The sequence below is a fragment of the Mirounga angustirostris genome, unplaced genomic scaffold (genome assembly GCF_029215605.1).
Source record: "Mirounga angustirostris isolate CCGP_5_RB_7025 unplaced genomic scaffold, mMirAng1.0.hap1 SCAF_13, whole genome shotgun sequence".
Taxonomy (NCBI): domain Eukaryota; kingdom Metazoa; phylum Chordata; class Mammalia; order Carnivora; family Phocidae; genus Mirounga; species Mirounga angustirostris.
In genome coordinates, this window is record NW_026991721.1 from 88,674,112 (window position 1) to 88,701,227 (window position 27,116).

Below are 27,116 nucleotides of genomic sequence, written 5' to 3' on the forward strand. Positions count from 1 at the left end.
AGACAGAGCGAGAGAGAAAGGCAGAGGGAGAAGCAGGCTCCCAAGGAGCAGGGAGCCCGATGCGGGACTCGATCCCAGGACCCTGGGATCATGACCTGAGCCGAAGGCAGACGCTTAACCGACTGAGCCACCCAGGCACCCATTTCTGATCTTTTTGTTAGAGTTGTATTTGTCCTGTGGACAGCTCTCATTTGGGAGCAAGCCCAGTTAGGACCTCTTTTCATGATTAATGCTTTTGGTTTTCTAAGCTACTGAATATGGTCATTGCAGACATTTTTCAGGGGAGCCCTTGATAAGTACAGTATCCAAAGTCTCAAGGGTTGGCTTTCATTGAGAAAGTAGAATCATGGTCCTATTAAATAGTACCTCTTATTCAAAGTTGCCTTTCTAATGGAATGCATAACATTCATTCTTGATATTCTACTGATTTTTGGTGAGGATGTCTTAAAAGCTTTGTACGGTTTTTGAAGAACTAGTATACAGAGTATCAATATTATTAAGATTAATTCAAATTGGACTTAATTCAAATTCAGACCTTCTGTCAGTGAGTATTTAGAACAGCCTTCCCCCGCAGGTGGTCTGTTGAGTGGAGACTGTCACCTTATGTGTCATGCAAGAGGCAGAGTACTGCCCTTGGTTTTGGCAACTGAGGTCCCTGCTTTAGAGAACTTCGTGTGGCCTTCTTCTGCCTGGGGCCTCAGATCCCACAGGTCAGAGAGTCCATGAGGGTAAGGGGTTGTGCTTACCCGGAGCCTGGCGCCCATGTTCCTCCTTCCGTACAGCAGGACAGGGCTCTGGAATTCCTTGCTTTCATTAGTTCAAAGTCTGGTTCCACACAGCTCTTTCTCCCTGGCCCATCTTCCAGAGTGTAGGCCACACCACCAGTGGCCAGTAGCCTTCAGCCTGGAGAGTGGACAAGGGGCGGTCTTTGGCACAGGAGTGAAGGTGAAGTAGACAGAGGTTGGATGGGTACACATGTATTTCCATTCACATGCACACAAGGACCTTCTAGCTCTAGATGAAGCTGGAGGTGGGAGAAGTGGGGAAGGCCAAGGACTTCCATTGATACCCTTGTGCTACTCTGTGAATGGCAGAGGTGGGGATGATGTGGGGGTTAAGCATGTAGGCTGGGTAAGCGTCCTGGCTCTGCCACTTAGGAGCTTTGAGACCTGGGGCGAACTGTCAAACTTGTCCCTGCTTGTTTCCTCATCTGCGTAACAGACATAGTGAAGGTCCTACTCCTCAGGTGGATGTGGGAATTTAAGGAATTCTTTTTTTTTTTTTTAAGATTTTATTTATTTATTTGAGAGAGAGAGAATGAGAGAGAGCAAGCACATGAGAGGGGGGAGGGTCAGAGGGCGAAGCAGAGTCCCTGCTGAGCAGGGAGCCCGATGCAGGACTCGATCCAGGGACTCCAGGATCATGACCTGAGCCGAAGGCAGTCGCTCAACCAACTGAGCCACCCAGGCGCCCCTGGAATTTAAGGAATTCTTACCTCTAGTTCCCAGATGCAGAAACTGGTTCCTGGAGGTTAGGGTCATACAGCTAAGGATACGTGGTGGAACAGAGTTTGCACCTGGGCAGTCTGGTGTAAAGTGTTTATAATGGTGTCTGGCAACAGAAAACCTTCAAATTCCAAGTATTAGGTTCTAATTATTACTATCTAATTATTATTAAATGATAATTATCCCGTGTAGTGGTTAGGGAAGGAAGGAATAGTTACTGATTTCGTCATTTTAAGAATCCTCAAATAAAGAAGGTAGTTGAGTGTTGTATAAACTTATACATATATAAAAATACGTGTGTGTATATATACAGGTGTGTGTTTATATATCTTCTGCCAAGCAAAAATAAGAGTGGCTCTACTCAAAAGTGTTAGCTGTAGGATAGGTGTAACCTAGGCGCTGCTTGGTTAGCTTTTGGCTGAAGTGATAGTTTCACGTAAATACGGGGTAGCCAGAGACATCGATGAGATAGTCATAGCTGATGGAACGAGATAGTTTGTTTAACTGCCTCACTTTAAATATGAAAGATCTGAATCCCTTAGAAGATGCATAAGCCAGTTTGTTTAGGTTAGAACTTTTTAGATCTTTAAAATCTGCCTCCCCCCCCCCCCCCCGGGATTTTAAGTCTTGATAAATACCATTTTCATGTATAGGAAGTAACCCCATCACCAACATCCTACCTAAGTGGTCCTTGCATTTCCTCTTTTGCACGATCTGTAATTATTAAGACCCAGCCGAGTTTATTAAAGCTTGTAACAATATAGAACAACCCATTTCTTTTTATAGGAGTCTGAGCCTTATTAAATTCTAGCATACTGAGAGCTATTTGTTTTTTGTGAAGAGGGCAGTAAGCAAGGTCAAAGAGAGAGATGACTGCCCCCCACCCCCTTTTTTCTTTCCAGAGACCTTGGGTTTTGAGGTCTTGGATGTACAAATATTTGTAGAATGAGTTGTAACTCTTCAGAACTATAATGGGAGTTGGCCTGGGATAGTCTGGGTAGGGGTGGCTGCCATGAGTGGTCACGGTGGGAATGGCTTTGACAAGTTTGGTTATATTCCTTGTTTAATTAGTTTCAACTCAGAGCCATTAAATTCATTGCCATTAAAAGCAGAGTTTTATCAATTTCTTTTCCAATTCAAAAAGCGTTCTACCTTTAAAAATGCTAGATCTCTCATCTGACCGTTTCACAGAGTTTTGGTTTTTTTTTAAGATTTTACTTATTTATTTGAGGGAGAGAGTGTGTGTGTGTGTGAGAGAGAGGTCACGAGCAGTGGGGAGGGGTAGAGGGAGAAGCAGACTCCCCGCTGAGCAGGGAGCCCAATGGGGCTCAATCCCAGGACCCTGGGATCATGACCTGAGCCAAAGGCAGATGCTTAACCGACTGAGCCACCCAGGTGCCCTCACAGAGTTGTTTTGAAGATAAGTTGAAATAACATATGTGAAAAAACTTTTGAAAGTAGCATTGGGGCCTTATAAATTGTGTCTAGTACCTTGTGAGTGCTCAAGTTATATTATTGGAAGTCGTAGAGGGGAAGGAATTGAATCCCCTTCCTAATAAAAGTTTACAGAAATGTCTCATTGCATTCTGAATGGCAGAAGTAGAATTTTGACCCTCATATGGTTAGACCCCGGCTGGAGCATAAGTCTGTCTCATGCCTCTGGATCAAATGAGGCATGTGGTCTTTAAGCTCTTGTACTGCGAAATACCACTTCCCCGTGGTAACCAGCCCAGAAGATCCAGGAAAGCACTAATGATAAAAAGGTCATTCTCTGAAGCGGGGGAAATCGGAGGGGTAGACGAACCATGAGAGACGATGGACTCTGAAAAACAAACAGGATTCTAGAGGGGAAGGAGGTGGGAGGATGGGTTAGCCTGGTGGTGGGTATTGAGGAGGGCACGTTCTGCATGGAGCACTGGGTGTTATGCACAAACAATGAATCATGGAACACTTCATCTAGAACTAATGATGTAATGTATGGGGATTAACATAAGAATAAAAATAAAATAAAATAAAAAATAAATAAAATTTAAAAAAAAAAAAAAGGTCACTCTCCACCACCCTGAGCCACAGCTAATCACCGCCCCTTGCTCTTGCTTGAGGCCCTCGGCCCGGCAGCCTCACCAGCTCACACCCTTCACGGCCAGCCCACATTCTGACTCACTAGGTAAACACGGCAGCTCCAGGAGCAATATTTTGGAAGTTTGTCTCAGTGAACTTAATTCATTTTCTCCTATATGACTTCTCACTGGCGTTTTATTTTCTTTAGAGGAGGACGCGTCTGGGACACCTTTTCTCTTTTAAACCAAGAACTGACCTTACACCGTTAGCTATGGGGTTTTGTTTTGGTTTGGTTTGGTTTTTTTGCTGCTTCTCCTAAACTGTGGTGATTGTTGGAAAAACACACCCACCTTTTTTTTTTTTTTTTAAACCAGGAATCTGACTTCATTGTGCAAAAAAAACGCTTTCACATTGTTTCCCCTGCTCCCTTCCTCCACACAAGTGGTCAAAAATAGGAGATCTTTTTGTTGCCAGCATGAATAGCACTGTAGAGAAAGCAAGCCATCAGGACTTCGGTTTCATGGTGCTGGCAGCGTATTTGTTTTCCTAGACTGCTTTCTCATTTTTGGCAGCGGCACCACTAACATTCTTCGGCCACCTCTTTTCACCATCTCCCAGAACCCTAATTTCTTCATCTGTAAAGTAGAAGTGGTGCTATCTACCTAAGAATGTTGTTTGGAGAATTTAATGAGATCATATTCATTAAATGTCTAGCACAATGCTTGGCACATAATAAGTGCTCAGTAAATTTTTGGGGGGGAGAGGGGATACATGCAACGTATTTATTTTTTCAGTGCAAATAGAAGTATTTGTGCCTTCTCTGGATGTTCTGGATGCTTTTAGTCGTATTAAGACTGTGGGCTTGTTTTATTTTTCTTTAGATTGGCAGTTTCTTTTTCTTTTATTTGTTTCTTTATTTTATTTACTAGAATGGCCGTTTCTTAAGCCAACCTTCGATTCTATCCAGAAAGAGGGCTTGCTTTGGAAATAAGTAAATTCTTCTTTTATCTTTGCTAGTCTTATTTCGTTTCTTTCCTCTTGTTGAATATAAATTGTTTTGCTTGTGTAGGGTAAGTATTTTAGTTATCCAACAGCCCCTTTATTTATTTATTTTTTAAGATTTATTTATTTGAGAGAGAGAGAGAGCGAGCCAGTGAGCATGGGGGGGGGGGTGCAGAGGGACAGAAGCAGACCTCCCACTGAGAGTGGAGCCCAACGCAGGGCTCGATCTCACGACCCTGAAATCATGACCCCGCGATCATGACCTGAGCCGAAACCAAGAGTTGGACACTTAACCAATGGATCCACCTAGGCGCCCCTGCGACAGCCCCTCTATTATCTCTTACAGTTCTGTGGGTTGACCTGATGCAGCTAAGCAATTCTGCTGGCCTTGCTTTGGCTCTCCTATGCTGTTGCAGTCAGATGGCACCTGGGGCTGGAACAGCCAAAGTGGCTTCACTCCTATATGTGTGGTGCTTTTGTGAAGGCTGGAATCCCCACCTGCCTCCCCTTCCTTCCCTCCATCCCCCCACACCCCTGTAGTGTCTCTGCATGGCTCGCTTGGCTGTCTGTATGGGGCAACACAGAGAGTAGTAGTGCTAAGCCTTCTTAAGACTCACGGCTGGAAGAGCACCCTCTTACTTCTGCCTTCCATTGGTTAAAGCCGGGGATTTAGCGGGGAGGGGCCTGCCCGAGGGTGTGAATACTGAGGGGCTGTCTTTGGAGACTGGCTGCCCAGTAGGTAATAGCCTAACTCTTGACTGTTTGCTTACTATTTAGTTCACCTTGTCCCCAAGGGAATGCATTGTTTCATTACCAACTGGAGTTAACGCGCTGTGTTCTTCAACTTAAAATCTTCCGAGATTAAACTAGCAAATTGTTGTAAAAAGGGAATACTAGTGTAGAGCAAGGAAAAATAACATCCTTTAAGTCACTCAACTACTGCATCATGTAATTGATTTTTCAGTAAGAGGTTGCTCCTGGAGGTTAGATGTTTCCGTGAATTACAAATTGAAATGTTACCTGTTTTCAGTTCTTGGGCTCCTATTGTCTGTATCCGTGTGGGCATTTAGATCACTGTGTAGAAAATGCACTGAAAAAAATAATGAATTTCCTCAAGCTCGCTCTTCTCTCTTTCTCCCATCCTCTGCAGTTCCTTTTGAAACAAATACAAAAGCGGAAATGGTCACAGCTTCCAGTCCCACTCAGAATGATAAAAGAGATGGTTCAGAAGCTGGATTATTGAGCTCCTTTCCAGTGAAGGAACACTCTAGTGCAGTGGACTCAGCACCAGAGAAAAATGCTAGTGCTGCCTCGGTCCCTGATGCCCCCATCATTCTGAGCCCTCCGCAGACCTACACAGCTGATACATACCACCTGGTCTGGAGGGCGGGGAAGGATGGTGGGCTGCCCATCAATGCCTATTTCGTGAAGTATCGAAAGGTAATGTCTTTTCATTTACCAGCTTTCTCTTTGCATGCCTTAACATTGTGTTGTGTAACCCATGCTTATTATCTTTGACATTTATGGAACAGGAGGAAACAGAACAGGAGTGTTCTAGGACTGTGAGTTTGGGAGAGCTATCCCAGCAGTCTTGCTGGATTTACCAGTCTTATAAAAGCAGTAAGAATAAAGTTTACATAATTTCCCCCAAAATAGGAATTCAAAGAGCCCAGTGACTTCCTGACATTTTTTATCAAACATTTTAACCACTTGGGTGTAAAGCTCTAGAAACCACTTTTTAAAAAGTCATCCCTTCCCTTTCTGAGATTAGTAAAATACAGTTTATTTAGCAAATAAAGCAGTTTCTTATTAGAAACCCCGAACAAGTCCTCTGGCGTAATCTCTGATGGTTATTTTTATTTCAAGTTGTCCTTCTTCATTGTATTGAAATCTGATGTTGTTTGGTGATTTATTTGGGTGAACCTGATCCTCTCAGTTGATTTTTCAGTGTTTATCCTGCCAGAGGCTTGTATTAAAGCAAAATGAGAAAATCTGCTCTCTTTGTTTAATGAGACTAGTAAATAAACCAAAGATGCCCTCATATTTAAAATACTTTTCTTTGTCCAAGCCATTTTGGTACCCATCATTGAATAGTAATATTTTTAATATCTGGAAAAACTAACATGGTGATATTTGAAAGTTTATTCACTGTTTCTAACCTGATGATTCCAGGTGAAGAAACTTTCACTGGGATTCTTAACCCACACAAAAACTGCCATGTGATACTATTTCCTGGTTCCATTAACTAAGACACAGCAGATAGGATCTTTTTAAAATGTATTTCCTCTAATACATGTGGAAAGTGTCAAGACATGAAGAATGCTGAAAATAGATAATGGATAATTATAGAATTCATATGTGCATACATACTCTAATTTATTATATATTATCGTTAATACAGATTATTACATACTTATTTTATGCTCCTCTTAGCCCGATAAGAAAGGATAATTGTTTCCTTTACTAGTAAAGGAAGCAAACTCTGGGAGATCAGATAACTTGCTTGAGGCCATAAGTTAATGGTAAGTAGCAGAACTAGGAGTTTTTTTATTCGTAAGAATTCCTAAGTTCTTGCTATAGGTCTCCTATTTTTTAGCATGAAGAGATATTATGTCTCTTTGACTTCCAAGGGTATATTTCATACCAAAATTCATCTGAAATTGATTGTCTCAAATTTGAATGGAAGGTTTTTGTGCCCTGAATCTTCTTTTCTTTTTCTTTTCTTTTCTTTTTTTTTTTTAATGGCTTATTTTCTCTTGAGTAGCTAGATGATGGTGTTGGCCTGGTGGGAAGCTGGCACACGGTTCGAGTCCCAGGAAGTGAAAATGAGCTCCATTTAACTGAACTGGAGCCCTCTAGTCTCTATGAAGTTTTGATGGTCGCAAGAAGTGCAGCAGGTGAAGGGCAGCCTGCCATGCTCACCTTCCGAACCAGCAAAGGTGAGTATCACCTTCCTTAAGAGGAGTGAGCTGGCTGACTTGATGTCACTTCATTAGTTAAGTGTCCTTTTGGGTCGTAGAGATTCTTATATATAAATTCACTAAATAATTTTATTATCGTACCTTTTTTGGCCATGCATGTTGTATTATTCCATCCCATCCAATGTTCTACAAATACTTCTGAGAGTTTATGATACGTAAGGCATTAGGTAGGGTAGGTGATGCAGGGAAAACAAAGATGATCAAGACAAGACCCATCCTAATGGTGCTTCTGCTTTGCTAAGGAGGGTAAGACACATAGATAAATACCAACTACAAGGCAGGATTTCAGTTCTACTAATATTTACTGAATGCCTTTTATGTGCTGGGCAGTATACAAAGTCAACAAAACTCCTTGCCCTCATGGAGCTCACATTCTAGTTGGGAGAGACTTACACCTAAGTTATAAGTACATTAAAAAGTGATGCATGCTGATAAGAGAAATAAATTAGGGGATGGATATAGGAAGTGGATGGGGTAGCAGTTGACACAATTTAAGCAAGGTGACCAGAGAAGTCCTCAGTGAGCAGTCAACAGTGAGCAGAATGTCCAGGGTGAAGTAGAAAACCACATGGATATCTGGGGAAAGAACATCCCAGCTGATAGATTATTAAGTGCAGAGACCCCGGGGTAGGGTGTGCTTGATGTACCCTAGACACACTGAGGGGGCCACTGTGACAGAAGCAAAGTGAGGATGCTGTAGGGGAGAAAGCTCAGGGAGATGACAGAGTGGCCAAACCACATGGTGCCTTGTCGACCCTGCAAGGACATTGACTTTGACTCTGAGTGAGCTGGAAGCATTGCAAGGTTTGAGCTGAGTTGTGACACTGTCATACCCTCCTGTCATACCCTACTGTATGTTTCAACGGGGGACTCCAGCTGTAGGGTAAGGATAGAGTGGAGGAGGGCAAAGGTGTCAGCAAAGAGGCCAAAAATATGACGAGTAAAAGACTTAGAAGAGGCCAGGGGAGTACAAAGAAAGGATGTTCTTTCTGTGGGGTAGCTTGTTGAGGGTAGGCTTGATTGAAAAGATGCCATTATAAAAAAAAAAAGAAAAGAAAAGAAAAGATGCCATTATAGCTTAGGCATAAATGGACGAAAAGACCAGTGAGTAGAGAGGGGAACGGGACAGAGGAGTATTTTAGTATGGCACGAAAATAAAAAGGAGGTATGATCAAGAATAAATTTATTGGCTTTTGGAAAAGACCCTTTCATACTAATTATTGAGTCTAGCTAGAAAAATAATGAATATTTCTTATTTGAACTGTATTTTTTCTTTTTTTTTCTTATTTGAACTGTATTTTGAGTTTTCATAATTAGTCCATAGTTGTTTATAGAATCTGACCTATAAATACTGAATAATAAGCATGTATTTCAGTTTTAAAACAATAATCACCCATTTTCACTTTTTGCCTCTTGGAATTTTAAAACTCAACATAATAATTTTCCCATAAAGAAACAGAAGCTCTTTAAGCATGAATTTTATGTTTTAGAATTAAGAAATAGGTAGAAGAAAAATGGGTGGATCATTTGAAAGCCTTTACTCTAGTCATTTGGCTTTTTTCACTTTGTGGTGTTTATTCTCTGTGTAAATGAAAGTGAGCCTGGTGAAGAAAGACACCTTTTAGTTTTCCCTTAAAGCTACTAGAAAAAGACAAAGTAATTTTTCAAGTTCAATTCCTCAGATGAGCTAAGTATTTGCAATGTAGGTCTTAAATTTAGACACTGTAACAGAGAAGCTCTTATATCTATATACCAGTTGAGTTTTATAGTATCTTTTCTTACTCTACATATACACAGAAGTTTATGTTGCATTAGATGAGTGTACGTCTTCTAACTTTTCCAGAGAAAACAACCTCGTCAAAAAACACGCAGGCTTCCTCTCCCCCCATGGGCATCCCTCGGCGCCCTGTTGTTTCAGAGGCTGTGGACAACTTTGGAGTGGTCCTTACAGATTCCTCTAGGCATAGTGGAGGTAAAGTGGAGAGTCTTCATTTTATTGATTTTGTTTGTTTACCAATGTAACTGACATGTTTCAAATTATTGGAGGGATGGAGTGAGAGAGGGTATTTGATTATCATTCAGATTATAGCCTACAATATAGCTCTTCCAGGTCCTATTTAACCATTTTTTAATGCCCTCTACTCAGATCTTGGTAACTCGGTGTCATGATTGGTATTTAAGGTAATAAACACAGATTCAAAAGGTTCTGATACTAAGGTTTTATAACTCATAAAAAGGATTTTTCTGTTTTTCTCTCTGGCAAGGAAACCAAATTTATACTTTGACTTTTTTTTTTTCTTTTTTGGTGACTTATCAAAATGTATGGCGGTACCTATAGTAAGGTTTAGTTTTTTTTTTTTTTTAAGATTTTATTTATTTATTTGAGACAGAGAGAATGAGACAGAGAGAGCATGAGAGGGAGGAGGGTCAGAGGGAGAAGCAGACTCCCTGCCAAGCAGGGAGCCCGATGCGGGACTCGATCCCAGGACTCCAGGATCATGACCTGAGCCGAAGGCAGTCGCTTAACCGACTGAGCCACCCAGGCGCCCAGTAAGGTTTAGTTTTTTTGACCAAACGATTACATGCCATACTGTTTTATTGCTATATCTTATCAGTGTCATACTCCATTTTATTGCTGTATCATGCCAATTGTATGGTTTTAATTTTTAATTTTTAATTTTTTAAAGATTCACTTATTTATTTTAGAGAAGGGGAGGGGCAGAGCAGGAGAGAGAGGGACGAGCAGACTCTCCGCTGAGTGCAGAGCCCAATGCGGGGCTCGATCTCAAGACCCTGAGATGTGACCTGAGTCGAAACCAAGACTTGGATGCTTGACCAGTTGAGTCACCCAGGTGCCCCCCAACTGAGTGGTTTTTAGATGTCATAGCAATACAGTTTTCAAATGACTTCTTTTTAGTATTTAAATTTCACATTATCAATTCTGCAATTACAACATAATGTAACTTTATGTGACTGTGTTAATAGGTGTTAGGAGGACATCTAGGGAGGGCTTAAAATTTCATTGCTCTGAGAATGTTCAAGCTTCTCTTCCCTATTTTTATAGTCTTTCATGAATTGGTCTCAGACAAAAGCAAGTCATAACATTTGAACACCTTCTGGAACCCCTCTGCTTCTTCAGTGTCATGAGCCTCTTCTGCTTGAGTACTTTCACCTCTGAGGAGCAGTTGAGCTACCTGAAGCAGATTACTTACACGGGTATCAGCTTTATCTGAATAAAGCTTCCCTCTGAAAAACAAAAACCTTATGATTTGTTTAACATACTCTGGTAGATAGGGACTAAATGCTATTGCAGCGGAGGTAAAGTAAGCCTTGCCTTCAGGGGGTTTAGAGCATAGAGGATGACCTAGACAATAAGTCAATAACCATATAGGGGGTAATATAGACAAATGAACCCATGATAATGATTTGGATTCATTATGCCTGAGAGTCTACCCTCAATGTTAATGGGATCACAAGAGGATTATGTAGAGGAGGCAGGTAGTGGTTAAGAGAGGCTCCCTCAGCTAAGCCTCGAAGACAGGACCGCTGTAAAGACAAAAATGAAGGAATAGGAAAAGAAGTTTTAGGGAAAGACAGCTCCTATGCAAAGAGATGGATGATGGACATGTTGCATTTCATTTAGAGGTGTGGAGGTTAGAGAATTGGTTTGGTTTGACTGGTTGCCGTGGGGAGTGACGTCAGAGTGGGGAGAGGCAGGTGGGTACCTTGTATGATGTACTTCCAATTTCAGCCTTTCCCTGAAAGCTATGAAGAACTCTAAAGAACTTTAAGGAGGGGGAAAAGGGGAATGGCTGAAGATGATGCTAGAGAAATAATGGGTGGAGTGACAGTGTAGATGGAGAAGGACAAAGGGAATTGAATCCATACTGAATGAAAGGGAGAAACGGGGTGATTCTGGGCTGGGGTGGACCATTTACCAAGATAGGTAATCAGGATTTTTAGGTGCAGGTTATGGATTCAGTTCTGGAAGTTTGGAGTTATCGGGGCAGATATAGCTGTTAAGAAGTGATTTCTTGAATCTTCCCCACAACCTGATGAGGGAGATAGCCTATCAGTTTTACAGATTAGGAAACTGGAGCTCATGGAGGTCATACAGCTTTGCCTGAGGTCATCCAGCAGGCATCCAGCAGTTCTTCACATTTGGATTTTTAAACTCCAGCTTGTCTTTGTTTTATGTCACATGCTCTTTCTTTTAGATCTTGAAGATTCTCCTCTGTAGAGAGATTGTTTTCCCTAATAACCTTTTTCTATTTGATCTGTGGTGTGTGTTTTTTGATGAGTTTTAACCTTCTGTGAATCAGTTTAAGGAAGTTGTTGGTTATCTAGAACCAAAAAAGAGATTCACTAACAGTTCTATTCATTCTGTTTCCATTGCTTTCTAACTTGAAAGGAATGCAGTAAGTATCATTCAAAAGTTGCCTGCTTTGAACGTTTTCCTCTTTTTACCCATTATGCAATTTGTTTTTAGAATGCCACCATTTTCTCCATACAGGTACCATAAATGGCAACACCATTGTGTTCTTCCCTATGTGTTTGTGTTCGGGCTAAAGAGATGTTGAGACAGAGTGGTCTTGCTTAAGGAATGTGGCACAGGCTAGACAGACAGGGCTCCCTTAGCATAACCACGGCCCGGAGCTGGTCCTCCTCCTTCAGCTCTGGACACTTGATTGTTAGCCAGCCAAAGATAGTATCCTGAGACCCAGCTCACTTGTACAAAATTCACAGGGGATGGATGTAAACCAGAATGGTGATTAACTGATTTGTACCGTAACCGTCGCACAGACCAGATTGTTTCTATCAGCATTCTTCCCTTGGAGGAACCAAGTGGGAAGCCAGTTATAACCACAAGATTGCTTGGTTAGCAAGAAGCATTAGGTACATGGTTTAAATGGTGGATGGACCTACTCCTGATGTTTCTACCTGCCACGGGACTCTAGACTCTTGTGGGCTAGGACATCCCCTCTCCTTGGCAGTGCGAAACTGCTAGACATTGGTTCTCTCATCCCCTTTTTCTGATCAGGTGGGTCATTTAATTGCTGAGAGCACTTTTCTTTGTTTAACTACATACCCTGTCTTCTTGCTTTCATCCTGCACAGGATTCTCCCTTCCCATTAATATCCCTGTTGATTTATTAGTCAAATTTTCTCTCTCTCTCTACCGCTTGCAGTCTGTTTTCTGGGAGTAGCATTCCTCTAGGCTTGAGGTGTGTTAAGATAGGCTATGATAGCAATAGCTAATAATCTGTAGATCATTTGCTGAATGTGTTTTATGTAGCTTGGATGGATAAAGAAAAACATTTAAACAAAATAACACCAAATTTTGAACATTTACTGTAAATTATAACCACATTCAAACTTGAGGCACCGAGGAATAATTACTTATACACTGTTGAGCTATGAATCCAAAGTAGCATGGTCACTATTCTCATTACCATTAACTTTCAGTTTTTTAGAGCTAATTCTCAAGTTTATAGATTATCTTGCTTTTCCTTCCTCTTATTTCCTGTTTTTGGCCATTGCATTGCCTGTTAGCTTTTGACAGAGGGCAGGAAGATAGTCATAATATTATTAACTCTGGTAATAAGTTTGGTGACGAACCTTTAATGAAATGATCCTTGGGATTTATCCCTTTCAGTTTATTTGAGTTATTCTTGTCTCTGACACCATGGGTTATTGGAATGGATGTTTCCGTGTTTAGTTCCAGAGGCACCTGACCGGCCTACCATCTCCACGGCATCAGAGACCTCCGTCTATGTCACTTGGATTCCTCGGGCCAATGGGGGTTCTCCAATCACTGCCTTCAAGGTCGAATACAAACGGATGAGGACCAGTGATTGGCTGGTGGCAGCTGAAGATATCCCTCCTTCCAAACTTTCTGTGGAAGTTCGTAGCTTAGAGCCAGGTAGTAATATTCAAACATTTCCCTTTTTGCTGTCTGTGCTGACTTTATTATTTTTGTTGTTGTTGTTAAGATTTTATTTATTTATTTGAGAGAGAGAGCATGAGAGTGAGAGAGATTGAGAGAATGAGTGGGGGGAGGGGCAGAGGGAGACGTGGACTCCCCATGGAGCAGAGAGCCTGATGCAGGACTCCGAGATCACGACCGGAGCCAAAGGCAGATGCTCAACCGACTGAGCCACCCAGGTGCCCTGTGCTGACTTTAGATGCATATTTGTAATGATTTTGTATTCTTCTAATTGTTAAAGTAATAGGAGCCTATTGTGTGAAAATTTGAAAGCAAAGAAACTAGAAAGAAGAGAATAAGTCACCCGAAGCCCACCCATCCAGAGATAAGCATTGTTTACACTTTGGTATATTTTTGGTAGCCTTTTTGTTTTTTAATACAAACTGGGATCATGCTGAAAATACTGTTTTGTGACCCCATTTTCCCTATGTTATATCATATGCATTTTCCAGTGTCATTAGAAATTCTTCAGAAACTCAGTTTTTTAATAACCATATATCTACTGTATAAGTATAGTATAATTTACTTAACCCATTCTTTTTTCTGGGTTTTGGATTATTTTTAACTGTCAATAACTTAGAGTGTTGCAGTGATATCTTTGTGTATAGGTGTTTTGCTATGATTACATGTTTGAAGAGGAAAGTTGCTTGTTATTTGACTAAAATTGTTTGATCTAATGATGAATTGCAGCATAGTTATATTTAGTGCTTAGGCTTATGGAAACGAGAGAGCACTTAATGCTTCTTTGCTCTCTAAGTTTTGTTTCAGCAGAAGGACCCCCCCAACCACCCCCCCGTCACCCCAGTATCTTGAGACTGTATGCGGGAAGTTAAACCGCACAAGAGAAAAGCAGTAATCACAAATACACTTTTGTGGCTTTTACATGTTTAGGTTTCTTGACCATTTTGTTTATGGACGTTTAGATGTACTTAGCGGCAAATGCCTGTGTTTCTCTAAACAGGTAAAGAGAGGAGCCTGTAGGTATCATTGGGAGAAGGTGACAAGTTTTAAATGTGGGTGAAGCTAAATAGCATTCTATAGACAGAAAACGTCTTCAGAAGCCCAGTGGTCATTTCTGAGCCATCAGGAAACGTGCTCTAGGAGTCTAATTTATTCTTTAGATGCAGAGCTTCAGAAACTCACAATCCTTAGAGTTTTTTTAAGTTCTTAGTATGTAATACAAATAAGTGCCTTCTGTTGTAGTTTAGATCTGCTCCTTCTTATCCTATTCTTGGTGAAATCAGAGTGTCATCTGCTGACACCCACAGAGCGCCCCTTCTGAAGTGTATTCGCCGTATTAAACTTCACTTCAGTTGTTTCTTTCAAGGGAAAAGAACCTAGTTTTGAGCACAGATACTTCAACTAATACTGTATTTGATGGTTATGACTTTAGAACATGACGGTAAAGAAAGTAAACGTGCTCTTTCCTGTTCTCCACCGGCCCCTTCCGTGACAGACGTCATTAATCTTTCGTGGCATTGTCTCCTGGTGACTCCTCATAAGCTCTTGGAATCTGGATCATCATGAACATCCACTGCCGTTGGCTGGCAAGTGGGTTGAAATCTGTTTACTGTATAGGCTTCAGAGGATGTGTTTGTTAGCGTAGAGACTGGAGAGCAGTTGTCCTATTTTGACTACCGTACCTTCAGCTGTCATATGGCCAAGTTTTTTAAAAACTGGTTTCTTTCCTCCCTCAAAAGGTTCAACGTACAAGTTTAGGGTCATTGCCATCAACCATTATGGTGAGAGTTTCCGGAGTTCGGCATCTCGTCCTTATCAGGTGGCTGGGTTTCCCAATCGTTTTTCTAACCGTCCCATCACCGGGCCTCACATCGCCTACACCGAAGCTGTCAGTGATACTCAGATCATGCTGAAGTGGACGGTAAGTGGGACCTCTATTCTAAAGAGATGCTTTCTCATGTGGCCATGTTGACGATCGATTTACTAGTCTCATGACACGGTATTATGAGTAGCAAAATGTTTTTAATTTTTAAGTGTTTGGCTGTGTTAACAATCGATTTACTATTCTGATGACATGATATTACGAATAGCAAATGTCTTTAGCTATTAAAATAGTTAAAATTTTCAATAGGAAAATTGAAGGGCACAGATATTTGTCTAAAAGCACATGTGATAAGTGGGGCAGGGTTAAAAATACACTTGTCTCCTCAGCTTTCATCCAAGTGTTAATTGCCCTTTCAAGATTTATTTATTCTTTTTTTAAAGATTTTATTTATTCATTTGACAGAGAGAGAGAGAGAGAGAGCACAAGCAGGGGGAGTGGCAGGCAGAGGGAGAGGGAGAAGCAGGCTCCCCACTGAGCAGAGAGCCCAATGTGGGACTCAATTCCAGGACCCCAGGATCATGACCTGAAGCCGAAGGCAGATGCGCAACCAACTGAGCCACCCAGGCGTCCCAAGATTTATTCATTTTGAACTAAATGTCCTTTTATGCCTTTGAACCTTATGAAATATACTACTTTATTTTTGCTCAGCCCAACAGAAAACTAAATGCTCTTAATACCTTTGACTACCTTTGAGTTAAATTCAAAATGGGCATCAAGGATGTTTGCAAAATGAAGCTAGAAAAATATCGCCGCACAGAGAAATGAATCTTCATGGCTGTGAAAGTTACATTTATTTTTGTCTTTGACAAGTCTTTGCTTCTCTTTTTTTTAGTACATTCCATCAAGTAACAATAATACTCCCATTCAAGGATTTTATATCTACTACCGGCCAACAGATAGTGATAATGACAGTGATTACAAGAGGGATGTGGTAGAAGGTAAGTCCCCCTGGCAAGCTGGAGTCCCAGTAAAGAGCTTTGGATGGAGAGGGTTTATAAGTATTATGAAAAACATCATCCCAGGTTAAGCTAGAGAAGGCATGAAATGTTATGTACATTATTACTTTCACTTTTTCCCAAAGGAAGACCATTTTTCCAATTTAATATATGCAGTTTCTTATATTTCGGTTATAGAAACAGTTACCAAAGTATGGAGGAGATATGATTTTTCAGTAGTTCATCTGAAAAAGAATTTTGTTTTCTGTTTTATTTAAATAAATAGTAACCTGAGTATAAAAGTCACTTGCAACTTGTAGCTATATTTTTTTAAGATTTATTTATTTATTTTTCAGAGAGAGAGAGGGAGAGAGACACACACAAGCAGGGGGAGCGGCAGGCAGAAGGAAAAGCTGGCTCCCTGCTGAGCAAGGAGCCCAATGCGGGAAGCAGTCCCAGGACCCTGGGATCATGACCTGAGCCGAAGGCAGACGCCTAAGCGACTGAGCCACCCAGGCGTCCCTTGTAGCTATATTTAAAAAAAATAATGTCTCAGTCCCTGTTTCATTGAAGTCTGTACTAGAACGATTGTATCTTGAGCATGTAATCCGCTTTTAGAGATGCCGAGAAATTGGAATATACATAGAGTAAAAACCAGCCAAGACAGTGAAAGGGTGTTGAAAACGCCTTTCCCCTGCATTTAAAATCTAATCCCGAACTTTGCATGTGGTCTGAAGGCTGCAGATGGTCTGGCTGGCCCCTGCCTACACCTGCTGCCAGTCTTGCGCACCTCTCCACACTCTCTCTGTGTCTCTTCCGTGTCACACTGGCCCTCTGAGTTTCCTCATGTGTACCAAGACCTCTCTTGCCTCAGGATGATGACACAGGGCACTTCCTGCTACCTCCTGTGTTCCTCTTCCAGTGTTTGATTGAGGTCATTCCACTTTTCTGTTGTGTGCTTAGATGTTACTTCTTCAGATCACCCCCACCGCTGTAAATGAGATCCCTTGGTGTAATTTCTAACCGTGGCCTTTACTGTTCTGTTATCATAGACTTCATCACGGTTGCTGTGTAAGAAGTGGGTGTGTCTGCGTATGTGTGTGGATATATGAAATTATTTACTTTGTCTCCCCCACCAAATATTAGCCTCCCTGTAGGCAAGGAGCCTTTGCTCCCAGGGAGACAGTGTTCGGGATTTATTGAATGAAGGAATGATTGGAGTCCAGAAAGAACAAGGGAATGTCTGGGGATGATGAGGCTGGAAAAGGGACTATGAACAAGCAACATGACAGCTGTCTTCAAATACTGAATGACTGTTAAGTGGAGGAGAAACTCAGCCAGTTGGGGAGGGGCAGCTAAAAGGAAGTAGCATAAGGAAGACCCCTCCAACGCAGCGTTTTTAACAAAATAAGAAACTCCCTAATGTTGGAGGTGTTCAGTAGAAGCTGGATGCTTATTTCTTTCTTTTCTTTTCTTTTTTTTTTTAAGATTTTATTTATTTATTTGACAGAGACAGTGAGAGAGGGAACACAAGCAGGGGGAGTGGGAGAGGGAGAAGCAGGCTTCCCGCTGAGTAGGGAGCCCGATGCAGGGCTCTATCCCAGGACCCTGGGACCATGACCTGAGCTGAAGGCAGATGCTTAACGACTGAGCCACCCAGGCGCCCCTGGATGCTTATTTCTTGGTGATATCTTGGAAGGGGTTCTTGCTTTGGGAGGAAGGCTTCTTCCAAGGGTTTTTTGCACTCCAAGATTCTGACTCTTTGAACTGCTAACATCCTAAATGGATCGTGTCAGAAAATGGCCCTGGGCCAAGGTTATTTTCATATGACTTCTTGACATCAAATACTGCATATCGTTTTTGGTATAAGTAGCCTTATAATAAACTAGTTTAAATATGCTGTATCAGGTTTCTTTAAATATTGTAGCGTTCCTTTTGATGTTTATCCAGTGGAATTTCTTTTGTAAAGTAGTAAAAGGTTATCATCTGAGTTTTAATACCTGGCACATGGTAGGTGCTCAGTAAATATTTTTTGAATAAAAGAGTGATTATTTCTCTTCATCTGGAAAAGTAGGAAACAAATCAGTTTCTAAAGTCTGCTTTAAACATGAAGAATTGAGGAAATGAAGTAAGAGACTTGTTAGTGGCCAAATATTCTGTGAAGTTAAGATAGTAGCTGTCTTGAGGGAGAAGTGACCTGAGGAAGCATGGGGAGTACTTTTGGGGTACCAGTATTATTTCCTTTCTTGACCTCGGTATCAGTACCATGGGTACGTTCAGTTCATGAACTTCAGCAAACTGTTGGGTTATGGGCACTTTTCCATATGCACATTTCACTTTCTAGAAAGGCTATTCAAAAAGAAGAAATGGTAAGAGTTGTTAGTCACTGTTCTAGATTTGAGTCCTAGTTTTAGTTTAGCTGGGTTAGGAGAGCGGGGCTGTCAGACTTCTATTTTTAAACTCTTTTGACAAGGGTTAAACATTTGCTCTAAAATAGTTCTGAACAAGGTAAATGTTAAGTAAAGCGAACACCTCGCTCTGTGTGTGTCTCTCTCTCGTCACTCTTTTCCCTACCTCTCCTGGTTCCACTCTCTAGAAATACCCACTGGTGACCAGTTTTTAAAGGATACTCTCTAGTTAAATCTTTGGACTTTTGCAAGCCTTGAGGGATGTGAATATAGTGTGTGGAACTGGGAAATTAATTTACAGGAGCTTTTGTATCCACTACTAGTGTCTGCAAATGTGAGTTTTGCCTTATGGTTCACAGAGAACTTGTTTATAAACTTGGTAGATGGAGCAGTTAGATGTTTAAGTGTGCTTCACTGTGCTGTGTAATTTGCTTATTCCTTATTTTCAAGTTTAGGCATTTGAAATTCTTTTTGTGGCAGTTTTAAACTATTGGCCTGTTCTCCCAAACCAAGGAACAGAAGTATTTACCCTTTGCACGTAACGTTCTCTTTAAAGTAAAGTTTTAGATTACTTATGTGTATTGACTCAGAATTGTTTAAGCTTTTGGGAAAAAATCTGAAACTCGATTACAGTGTTAAAGAATCCGCTAAGAGCAATGATATTAAGTTATCCTATCTTCTGAATTAAGTTCCACATTGGGATAAACTGTAAATGTTTCTGGCATACCAGTGCCTCTGTGTGATTTTTTTTTAAGATTTTATTTATTTATTTATTAGAGAGAGAGAGAGAGAGAGAAACAGCATGAGAGGGGAGAGGGTTAGAGGGAGAAGCAGGCTTCCCACTGAGCCGGGAGCCCGATGTGGGACTCGATCCCAGGACTCTGGGATCATGACCTGAGCCACCCAGGCACCCTCTGTGTGATATTTTTATCTTATAAAGTTAAGTTGAGTTTCAAATAAATCAAAGTATCAGGCATCCTAATCTTTAAGCCTGTTCCTTTGGTTTCTCACCTTTTCTAAAACATCCTTTGAGAAAAAAATTACCCATTTAAGCAAAGGATATGCTGGTTGGTTGACTTTCAACCTGATAATACTCTTAGTTGTCTTATTCATCAATGATCAGTAAAGACTCTTTCTCTCTGCTAGTGCTTCCTGTCATTTAGCCATTCGAAGAATTACCCTAATAGTGGAATATTAATCTAATAAGATTTGTGTTCTTTTAACAATTTTCTCTCATTTGTAACATACCAGAAGTGTAGTTTAATTCCGTTTTGACTAGGACTCTGAAGGGAAAACTTCAAATCTAGTGTGGTAATTATTTGGGAGAATGTTTATAGTTAGGTGAGGGTAGGGCTGGGCGAGGAAATACCCAAGGAGAGAGAAAAAATAGAAGTCTTTGAGAAAGTTTGTGGAATTTAGAAGTAGCTCTATTCCAGTCTTTGAGTCAAGGTTTTGAGTCAAGTTTATTGTAGGGTCCTCTTTACACTTATATAGAGGGCATAGAATTCCTTACTTCTCAAGCCTTTCAGAGTCCCTTGATCCTAGAACAAGCAGATTCTCTTCCATGTAAACTATGGGTCTTTATGAATGAGGGATTTTGTGATGGTGACCTGCAAAAGGGGTTGTGTTTCCGGTTTGGAGTATTTTTGTCTGTGTTGAATTAGAAAGGAACCTAGTGCTCTTGGTCCTGTCAGCCGAGTAGATTTGACTTAGATGCTTGGTTTGGCTTTGTTTTTCCTTCAATTAATTCTTAAATCAGTAGGTGTTATATAGTTGAGCTTCTAAGGAACTGTGGAAACAGTTTGAAGAGGTATTTTCCAAGAGGGATTAAAGGTGCTTGAAGAGTTAATTGAATCTGGCAGAAGTGTCCCTGTTTATTAAAGTTTGTCACATGCCCATGGAAGTAAAAATGGAGAGTGATTTATACAGGAGTGTTCAGTTGAAGAGCGTTTCTAAATGAAGCATTGGCCATGTGCCGTGGATAACAGAATCATTCTGTTAGAGATACTTGCGTGGCTTGGGGACCCTGACTCAAGGAACCCAGAGGTTTCTGTAGTAGATTCGGCTTTTTGATTGTTCTGAACCATTTATTCAGGCATGTGCTGAGCTGTCTGTTCACGTCACATCCAGTCCAGTGGGATTGAGAGTTTCTCTAAGACCTGTCTTGTAAATAAATGGTCACTTGTCCTGGGTAAGGCACCATTTGCTGATCTCATGTATAGTATTCCTTTCTGGTGGGCAGAGTGGATTGACTTGCTAGGCTAAAATGGGGCATCAGAAGACTGGAGGGTGTTTTTTTTTCTTCACCTGTGCGTGAAGTTAACGTGCATTTTATGAAAGACTCACCACTAATTATTTATAACGAAACAGAGTATTAGTACCAATGCACAGGTATCGCTTTAATTCGGTGTACTTCTTGTCCTTGGTTTTGTGGCACATAACAGAAATGCTGTTTATCTGTGGTGCATTACTAAAATACTTTTATTAAGGACATTTTCATTGCACAAACTAACTCTACGGTGATATGTGCTGTTCCAACCTCTTTTTTTTTTTTTAAGATTTTATTTATTTGCGAGAGAGAAAATGAGAGACAGAGAGCATGAGAGGGAGGAGGGTCAGAGGGAGAAGCAGACTCCCTGCCGAGCAGGGAGCCCGATGCGGGACTCGATCCCGGGACTCCAGGATCATGACCTGAGCCAAAGGCAGTCGCTTAACCAACTGAGCCACCCAGGCGCCCTGTTCCAACCTCATTTTGAAATCACCCTTCAGGTCATACGATATGTAAAATCCTCATTTATTTTTCCTTTCTAGGTTCAAAGCAGTGGCACATGATTGGCCATCTGCAGCCAGAAACCTCCTATGATATTAAAATGCAGTGCTTCAACGAAGGGGGAGAAAGCGAGTTTAGCAATGTGATGATCTGCGAAACTAAAGGTAGGAGAGGAATGAGAGCTCGTGCTTTTTCCCCCGGATGGAACTGGAATTAAACTCTGCATTATTCCTTCTGACTCTTGATATGTTTACCTAAGGAAGCGTCTGCTCTGGACCATTTCCTAGGTGGAGGCATTAAGACCGTCCCAACAGAAAATAGAGAATGTTGGCTAGAGCACTTGTCTAAAACTTAGTTTACGTAAGCATCGATCATATTCATTAATTTCCGTGTGACGCCAAGTAAGTCACTTCCCTTCTTTTTTCTCTTCACGAAGAGAGTAGAAGTATTTGCTGAATAACTTCTGCAAATTAGAATGCTGCAAGAGTTAGAATACTTAAGAACAAAAATACAATTTTCAGGAAAAGTGCTTCATATGCGTAAAGTGGTTTCTTGCGTGACAGTTACGCATAACATTGTCTACTTCCTAAGTGCGGTGATTCAGTTCAGCATCAGCAGTGCGCTAATGCTAAATTGAAATTCTCAACTCTGCTGACATACGTAGATTGACTGTGAAGTATCTTCTGTTTTTAGGATGGTGGTACTCCACGTCAATAATAGAAACAGCTAACGTGGCTATTTACAAACTGGTGTCCAGTCACAGTTAATCTGACAGAAAAAGGGACTGGGTTTTGTTTTTGTTTTTAAGATTTTTTATTTTTTATTTTTTTATTTTTATTTTTTAAAGATTTTATTTATTTATTTGAGAGAGAGAGAATGAGAGACAGAGAGCAGGAGAGGGAGGAGGGTCAGAGGGAGAAGCAGACTCCCCACTGAGCAGGGAGCCCGATGCGGGACTCGATCCCGGGACTCCAGGATCATGACCTGAGCCGAAGGCAGTCGCTTAATCAACTGAGCCACCCAGGCGCCCAAGATTTTTTATTTATTCATTTAACAGAGAGAGAGAGAGAGCACAAGTAGGCAGAGTGGCAGGCAGAGAGAGAGAGAGAAGCAGGTTCCCCACTGAAGCAGGGAGCCTGATGTGGGGCTTGATCCCGGGACCCTGGGATCATGACCTGAGCCGAGGGCAGACGCCTAACCGACTGAGCCACCCAGGTGCCCCAAAAAGGGACTGTTTTAGCTTGCATCTGTTTTAAAGAACAAGAGGAAATTTCCCAAAGTCCTCACCTTTCCCCACCCCCCGCTAGTCTCAGTGGCTAGTCTCAGTCACCCGCTTCGCAGACCGTTCCCTGGAATAGAATGATTGATCAGGACCTACTCGAGTTGTGTGGGGTTTGAGCAGACAGCTGAATGAAATTGGGGCTCTGCTAGTGTGGGAGGAAAAGGCTGCTGGATGGGCCAGGCAGCCCTTTAGTGTCTGCTACAGGTGATTTTATGATGTCGATTTAACGATGAAGAAACTGAGGCTCAGAAGAATTGAATTGTAAAGAAAAGACATAGTTTCATCTTTTAATGCTAAGTTATGTGACTTTGCTGCAAAACCCACATACTAAATCTGCCTTTAAACATAGGTATATACACAGACCTTTAGATTTACTTTGGTTAGTATATATTTGAGGGGCTTTTTGTTGTAGTCACTGTGATATATTAATGGACGTTTCTTACTTGCCTCTAGAGTGTTGTAATACTCGGGACAAAATTAAATAAAAATGAAATTTATCATCTCTGTCCCTAAGACATTTAAGAATCGAGCCAGGCCAAACACAGACAACAGTGTAATAACTGCATTGTTTAAATAGTATTATACCATAGCTGTGTCTATAAGAGTATGCCTCATTAATGGACTTTGCTAGGGAAGAAAAGGCTCTACCTACAGACTTTCAGGTCAGTGACAAATGAAAACACCTCTTTAAAACATTAACCGTTTATATTGAATAACTTTCTAAAATGTGTGACACAATTCCCAGCCTGATTAAAGAGAGAACGTAGGATACACAGTCTCTGCTTTTAAGAAACGAGTCAAGGTTCTTGTTATGAACAATGATTGTCATATCCTTAGTAATTCAGTAAGGTTTTCCAGGAATGATCGAGGTGTTGACACCAGCCATTTTCTCCTGCCCTTAAAGATCATAGACTGTCATGATTTTTCTGTAGTTCTTTGGTTTCTTATCTCACTTTTCTTGTTTCATGCTCTTAGCCTCTTCTTCTTCCACCCCTCTCCCCCTCCTCCTCCCTTCCTCCTCCCCTCTGCCTCCCCTCCTCCTCCTCCTCCTCCTCTTCTTCCTAGTATTAGCTTTCTCTTCTTACTGATGTTGATGCATCTGTCTCACTCACCATCCACCACAGAAATTTTTCACTTTAGCAGAGACTGGCAAAATCATCAAGCTTGGTAGAATTATGAATAAATAAAGAGTAAATGAAGAGCGAATAAACCTGATGGACTTCCCCATGGGTAACCGTGATCTTTAATGTATGATCTGCAATGTCTATTTTGCTTCAGAAACTTGTTTGTTTTCTTTAGAATTGGCAGGGACCTTAGAATTGTCTAATCCAACATACCACCTGAAGTAGGAATTTCCTTTAGCGTCTCTGCCAAGTATTCATCCACTTCTCAGTGTTGGAAACCTCTTTCCTTTGAAAACTGTCCTCTTCTTTATGGATTCCTACCCCTCTTCTGCATAAAGGTGCTAGAAATTTGAACCCCAACATAGCGTCTATTGAAGTAGAATTTTTTAAGGACCGCTCTGCTCCACTGGGTCATTAGGAGCCATAACAGGAAATATAATATAATACCTAATAGTAACAAAATTGATTGAATACTGCCATGTGCCAGGCTCTGTTCTAAGTGCTTTCCATGAATAACTCGTTTACTCTTCATTCCAGCCTTACGATAGAGCTTTTATTCTTATCTTGAGTTCCCACATGCAGAAACTGGTTCCTGGAGGTTAAGGTCATGCAGCTAAGGATACGTGGTAGAACAGGATATGCACCTGGGCAGTCTGGTCCCAGAGAGCGAGCTGTCAGCCACTATGCTTTGCTGCTTTTCTATGGCATTTAAAGCATGAAGAATGTGTTATTTGAGGACAGAGAAAATGGGGTTTGAGTCCCACCTGTTATTAGCTTTTGTTGTCACTGTTTTCCAGAATATCAACAAATTGGATAAAAGAACCACATTTACATGGACTCCAGAGGTCATTGGTTTGGGAATGCTTAATATTAAGCATAAGGTTTTGGGGACTGTATATAATTGTTTGGTCCACAGTCATATCTTTAATCTCAATCACATAAAAGAGGCATAAAATATGTCACTTTGAATCTTATTCAGCTCAAAGTGTGTCACATAGAAAGGAGTTTTCATCCCACCCATAAGTTGAAATACTGGGAGTTTTCTCCAAATACAGTTGAGCAGATAATCAGATAGCAGTTTGGGTTGGACTGAGGGCATTGTTTCTCAGACTTTATGATTTCTCTAGAATTTGTGGACTGAGACTTTGGCACATCAGATTTTTAAACTTTTGAGCCCTCCTTGTGACTCATTGGTGGTCAGATCATCTCAGTAACAAGTGTAAACAGACTGGCTTGCATTCCTAACCAGACCTCCGTCAGAGAGTAAACCGTCTCATAGAGCCTGTATTCACTCTGACATCATGTTTTCCTTTATATGTCAACTAGTAAAACGCCTTCCTGGAGCTTCTGAGTATCCTGTCAAAGACTTGAGTACCCCTCCAAATTCTTCGGGAAGTGGACGAAACGTTGGGCCTGCAACCAGCCCCACCAGAAGCAGCGACATGTTGTATCTGATAGTTGGCTGCGTGCTAGGTGTGATGGTCCTCATTCTCATGGTTTTCATTGCGATGTGTCTCTGGAAGAACCGTCAGCAAAACACCATACAGAGTAAGCCATTTATCGATATTTCCTGGTCTTTTTCTAAAGATGGCCAGGAAAGTATCATCAGGATAAATATGGATCTGTAATACTTCCATGGGTTAGTGTCATGGTATAAAGCACATCAGGCACTCTGCGGTCAGGGGAGGAGACTTTAAGACTGTTGTAGCTGTCAGCCAGAGGAAGTGGAGCATCCCATGAAATTGCCCAGTAGAAATAAACAGCAAAGCCCAAACCAGGCAGGTCTCTAAGTAAATAGCCGACTTTGTGCTGGGAAACTCTGGCTTTGTCAGACCACCAAAGAGCATGCGTTCTTGAAGCATGAGCTTTGGAAGTGTTGCTGGAATACCTCCGTATGGGTACAAGTCTTGGTAACAGGAATAGAAAAGGCTGGAAATGAGGGAAAGGAAAACTTTTCTAAGTTACTGTTACTGAATGACACAAATGAAGGTGACGTGGTCCTGTTTCAGTCCCTGATGTACCAATACTGCTCCAGCCTGGTCCCTACGTGTATCTAGTAATGGGAGTGATGGTGCCGCATGGAAACAGATAACCTAGAACCCCTTTTCCCTCTTCTTCCCCTAGTTCTCTCCCCTCCCCTTCCCACCTTTCTTGTTCTCCCAGACAAGGGAATTGGAGCAAGCAGAGACTGTAGTCTTTGGTGGGAGGAGGTTTTTTTGGTTTCCCCTTTGTCCCCAGAATAAGAGGATCAAAGCTAATAGCTCAAGGGGAAAAAAGGTGATTTGTTTTTATTGAATTGGTGCTTTCTAGGAGATAGACAGGGAGAGAGGTGGTGGTGATGGTGATGGTGCCTGGCTAAAAGGGTTGGAGAGATCATTTGATTGGTTTCGGTGCCATTGACTTTAATTGTGGGAGTGTGCACTGAATCATTAAAAGGAAAGTGTTTCTCTGGTCGTCTGAGCAAGCTTAATCTGGTTGAGGTCGTTTTCCTCTGTGACTTGGTGATATGTTCAAAGATGGAAATTTATGGTAGTGATGTTCATTCAGTCATATTCGAAGATACTCATTGACTGTCTTTGATGTGCCTGGCACTGTGTTAGACAATGGGGATACAGTGGTAAAAAAGTAAACCTGTCCCCTGCCCTGTCAGCTTATAGTTTAATGGAAAAGATAAGCAGGTAGGCTGACGGTAACTCACCTGTAAGAAGTTCAGTAATAGGAGGAAGGACACCTAATCCAGTCTTGGCTTGCTCTAATACCTTTGAAGAATTTACCAAAACTCTGCCAACAAGTCCTGTACAGTTTAGGTGCTGTATTTTCTAAGGGATATTGCACTTGTTCTAAATAAATCTAGCAAGTGGGCCTCTGGAAATTGGAATTTTGAGGCAACTATTTAAGTGCTTTTAATATAAGGAAATGGAATAATTAGCCTTTTGCCTTTAGTACCGCACAACTTCCACATGGACTGTGTTAATGAAGGAACTGATAGTCAGTGAACATATACACAACTCCATCCTTTCATTTAAAAGTGTTGTTTATTACTATTTAAAATATCCTACCTAATGTTTGCCTTTTGTTGTTGTTTTATAGTTTCTCTCGGCACTTTGAAGTGTGTGGGAGTTTAAACACTTTTTCTTAATGTTGCCAGTACTCAGATAGTTTCAACTTGCATGATATATTAATTCTCTTGAGTAATTTCTCTCTGGTTAATTTCTCT

General features: G+C 41.2%; 1 protein-coding gene across 13 annotated transcripts in view; it reads left to right on the forward strand.

The window, feature by feature from the left end:
- CDON (cell adhesion associated, oncogene regulated) overlaps positions 1–27,116 on the forward strand; it is a 116,002-nt gene that overhangs the window by 65,513 nt on the left and 23,373 nt on the right. For 12 of the 13 annotated variants that reach the window (XR_010407039.1, XR_010407041.1, XR_010407042.1 and 9 more), the window contains 8 exons: positions 5,719–6,008; positions 7,333–7,507; positions 9,393–9,521; positions 13,268–13,471; positions 15,235–15,416; positions 16,213–16,318; positions 21,535–21,657; positions 25,226–25,447. Coding sequence is in view for 8 of the 13 variants with exons in the window: in XM_045894732.3 (XP_045750688.1) it covers positions 5,719–6,008; positions 7,333–7,507; positions 9,393–9,521; positions 13,268–13,471; positions 15,235–15,416; positions 16,213–16,318; positions 21,535–21,657; positions 25,226–25,447 (1,431 nt within the window). In the remaining 5 variants the exon portion in view is untranslated. The remainder of the gene's footprint in view (positions 1–5,718; positions 6,009–7,332; positions 7,508–9,392; positions 9,522–13,267; positions 13,472–15,234; positions 15,417–16,212; positions 16,319–21,534; positions 21,658–25,225; positions 25,448–27,116) is intronic. The other variant, XM_054512200.2, reaches the window with a different exon arrangement.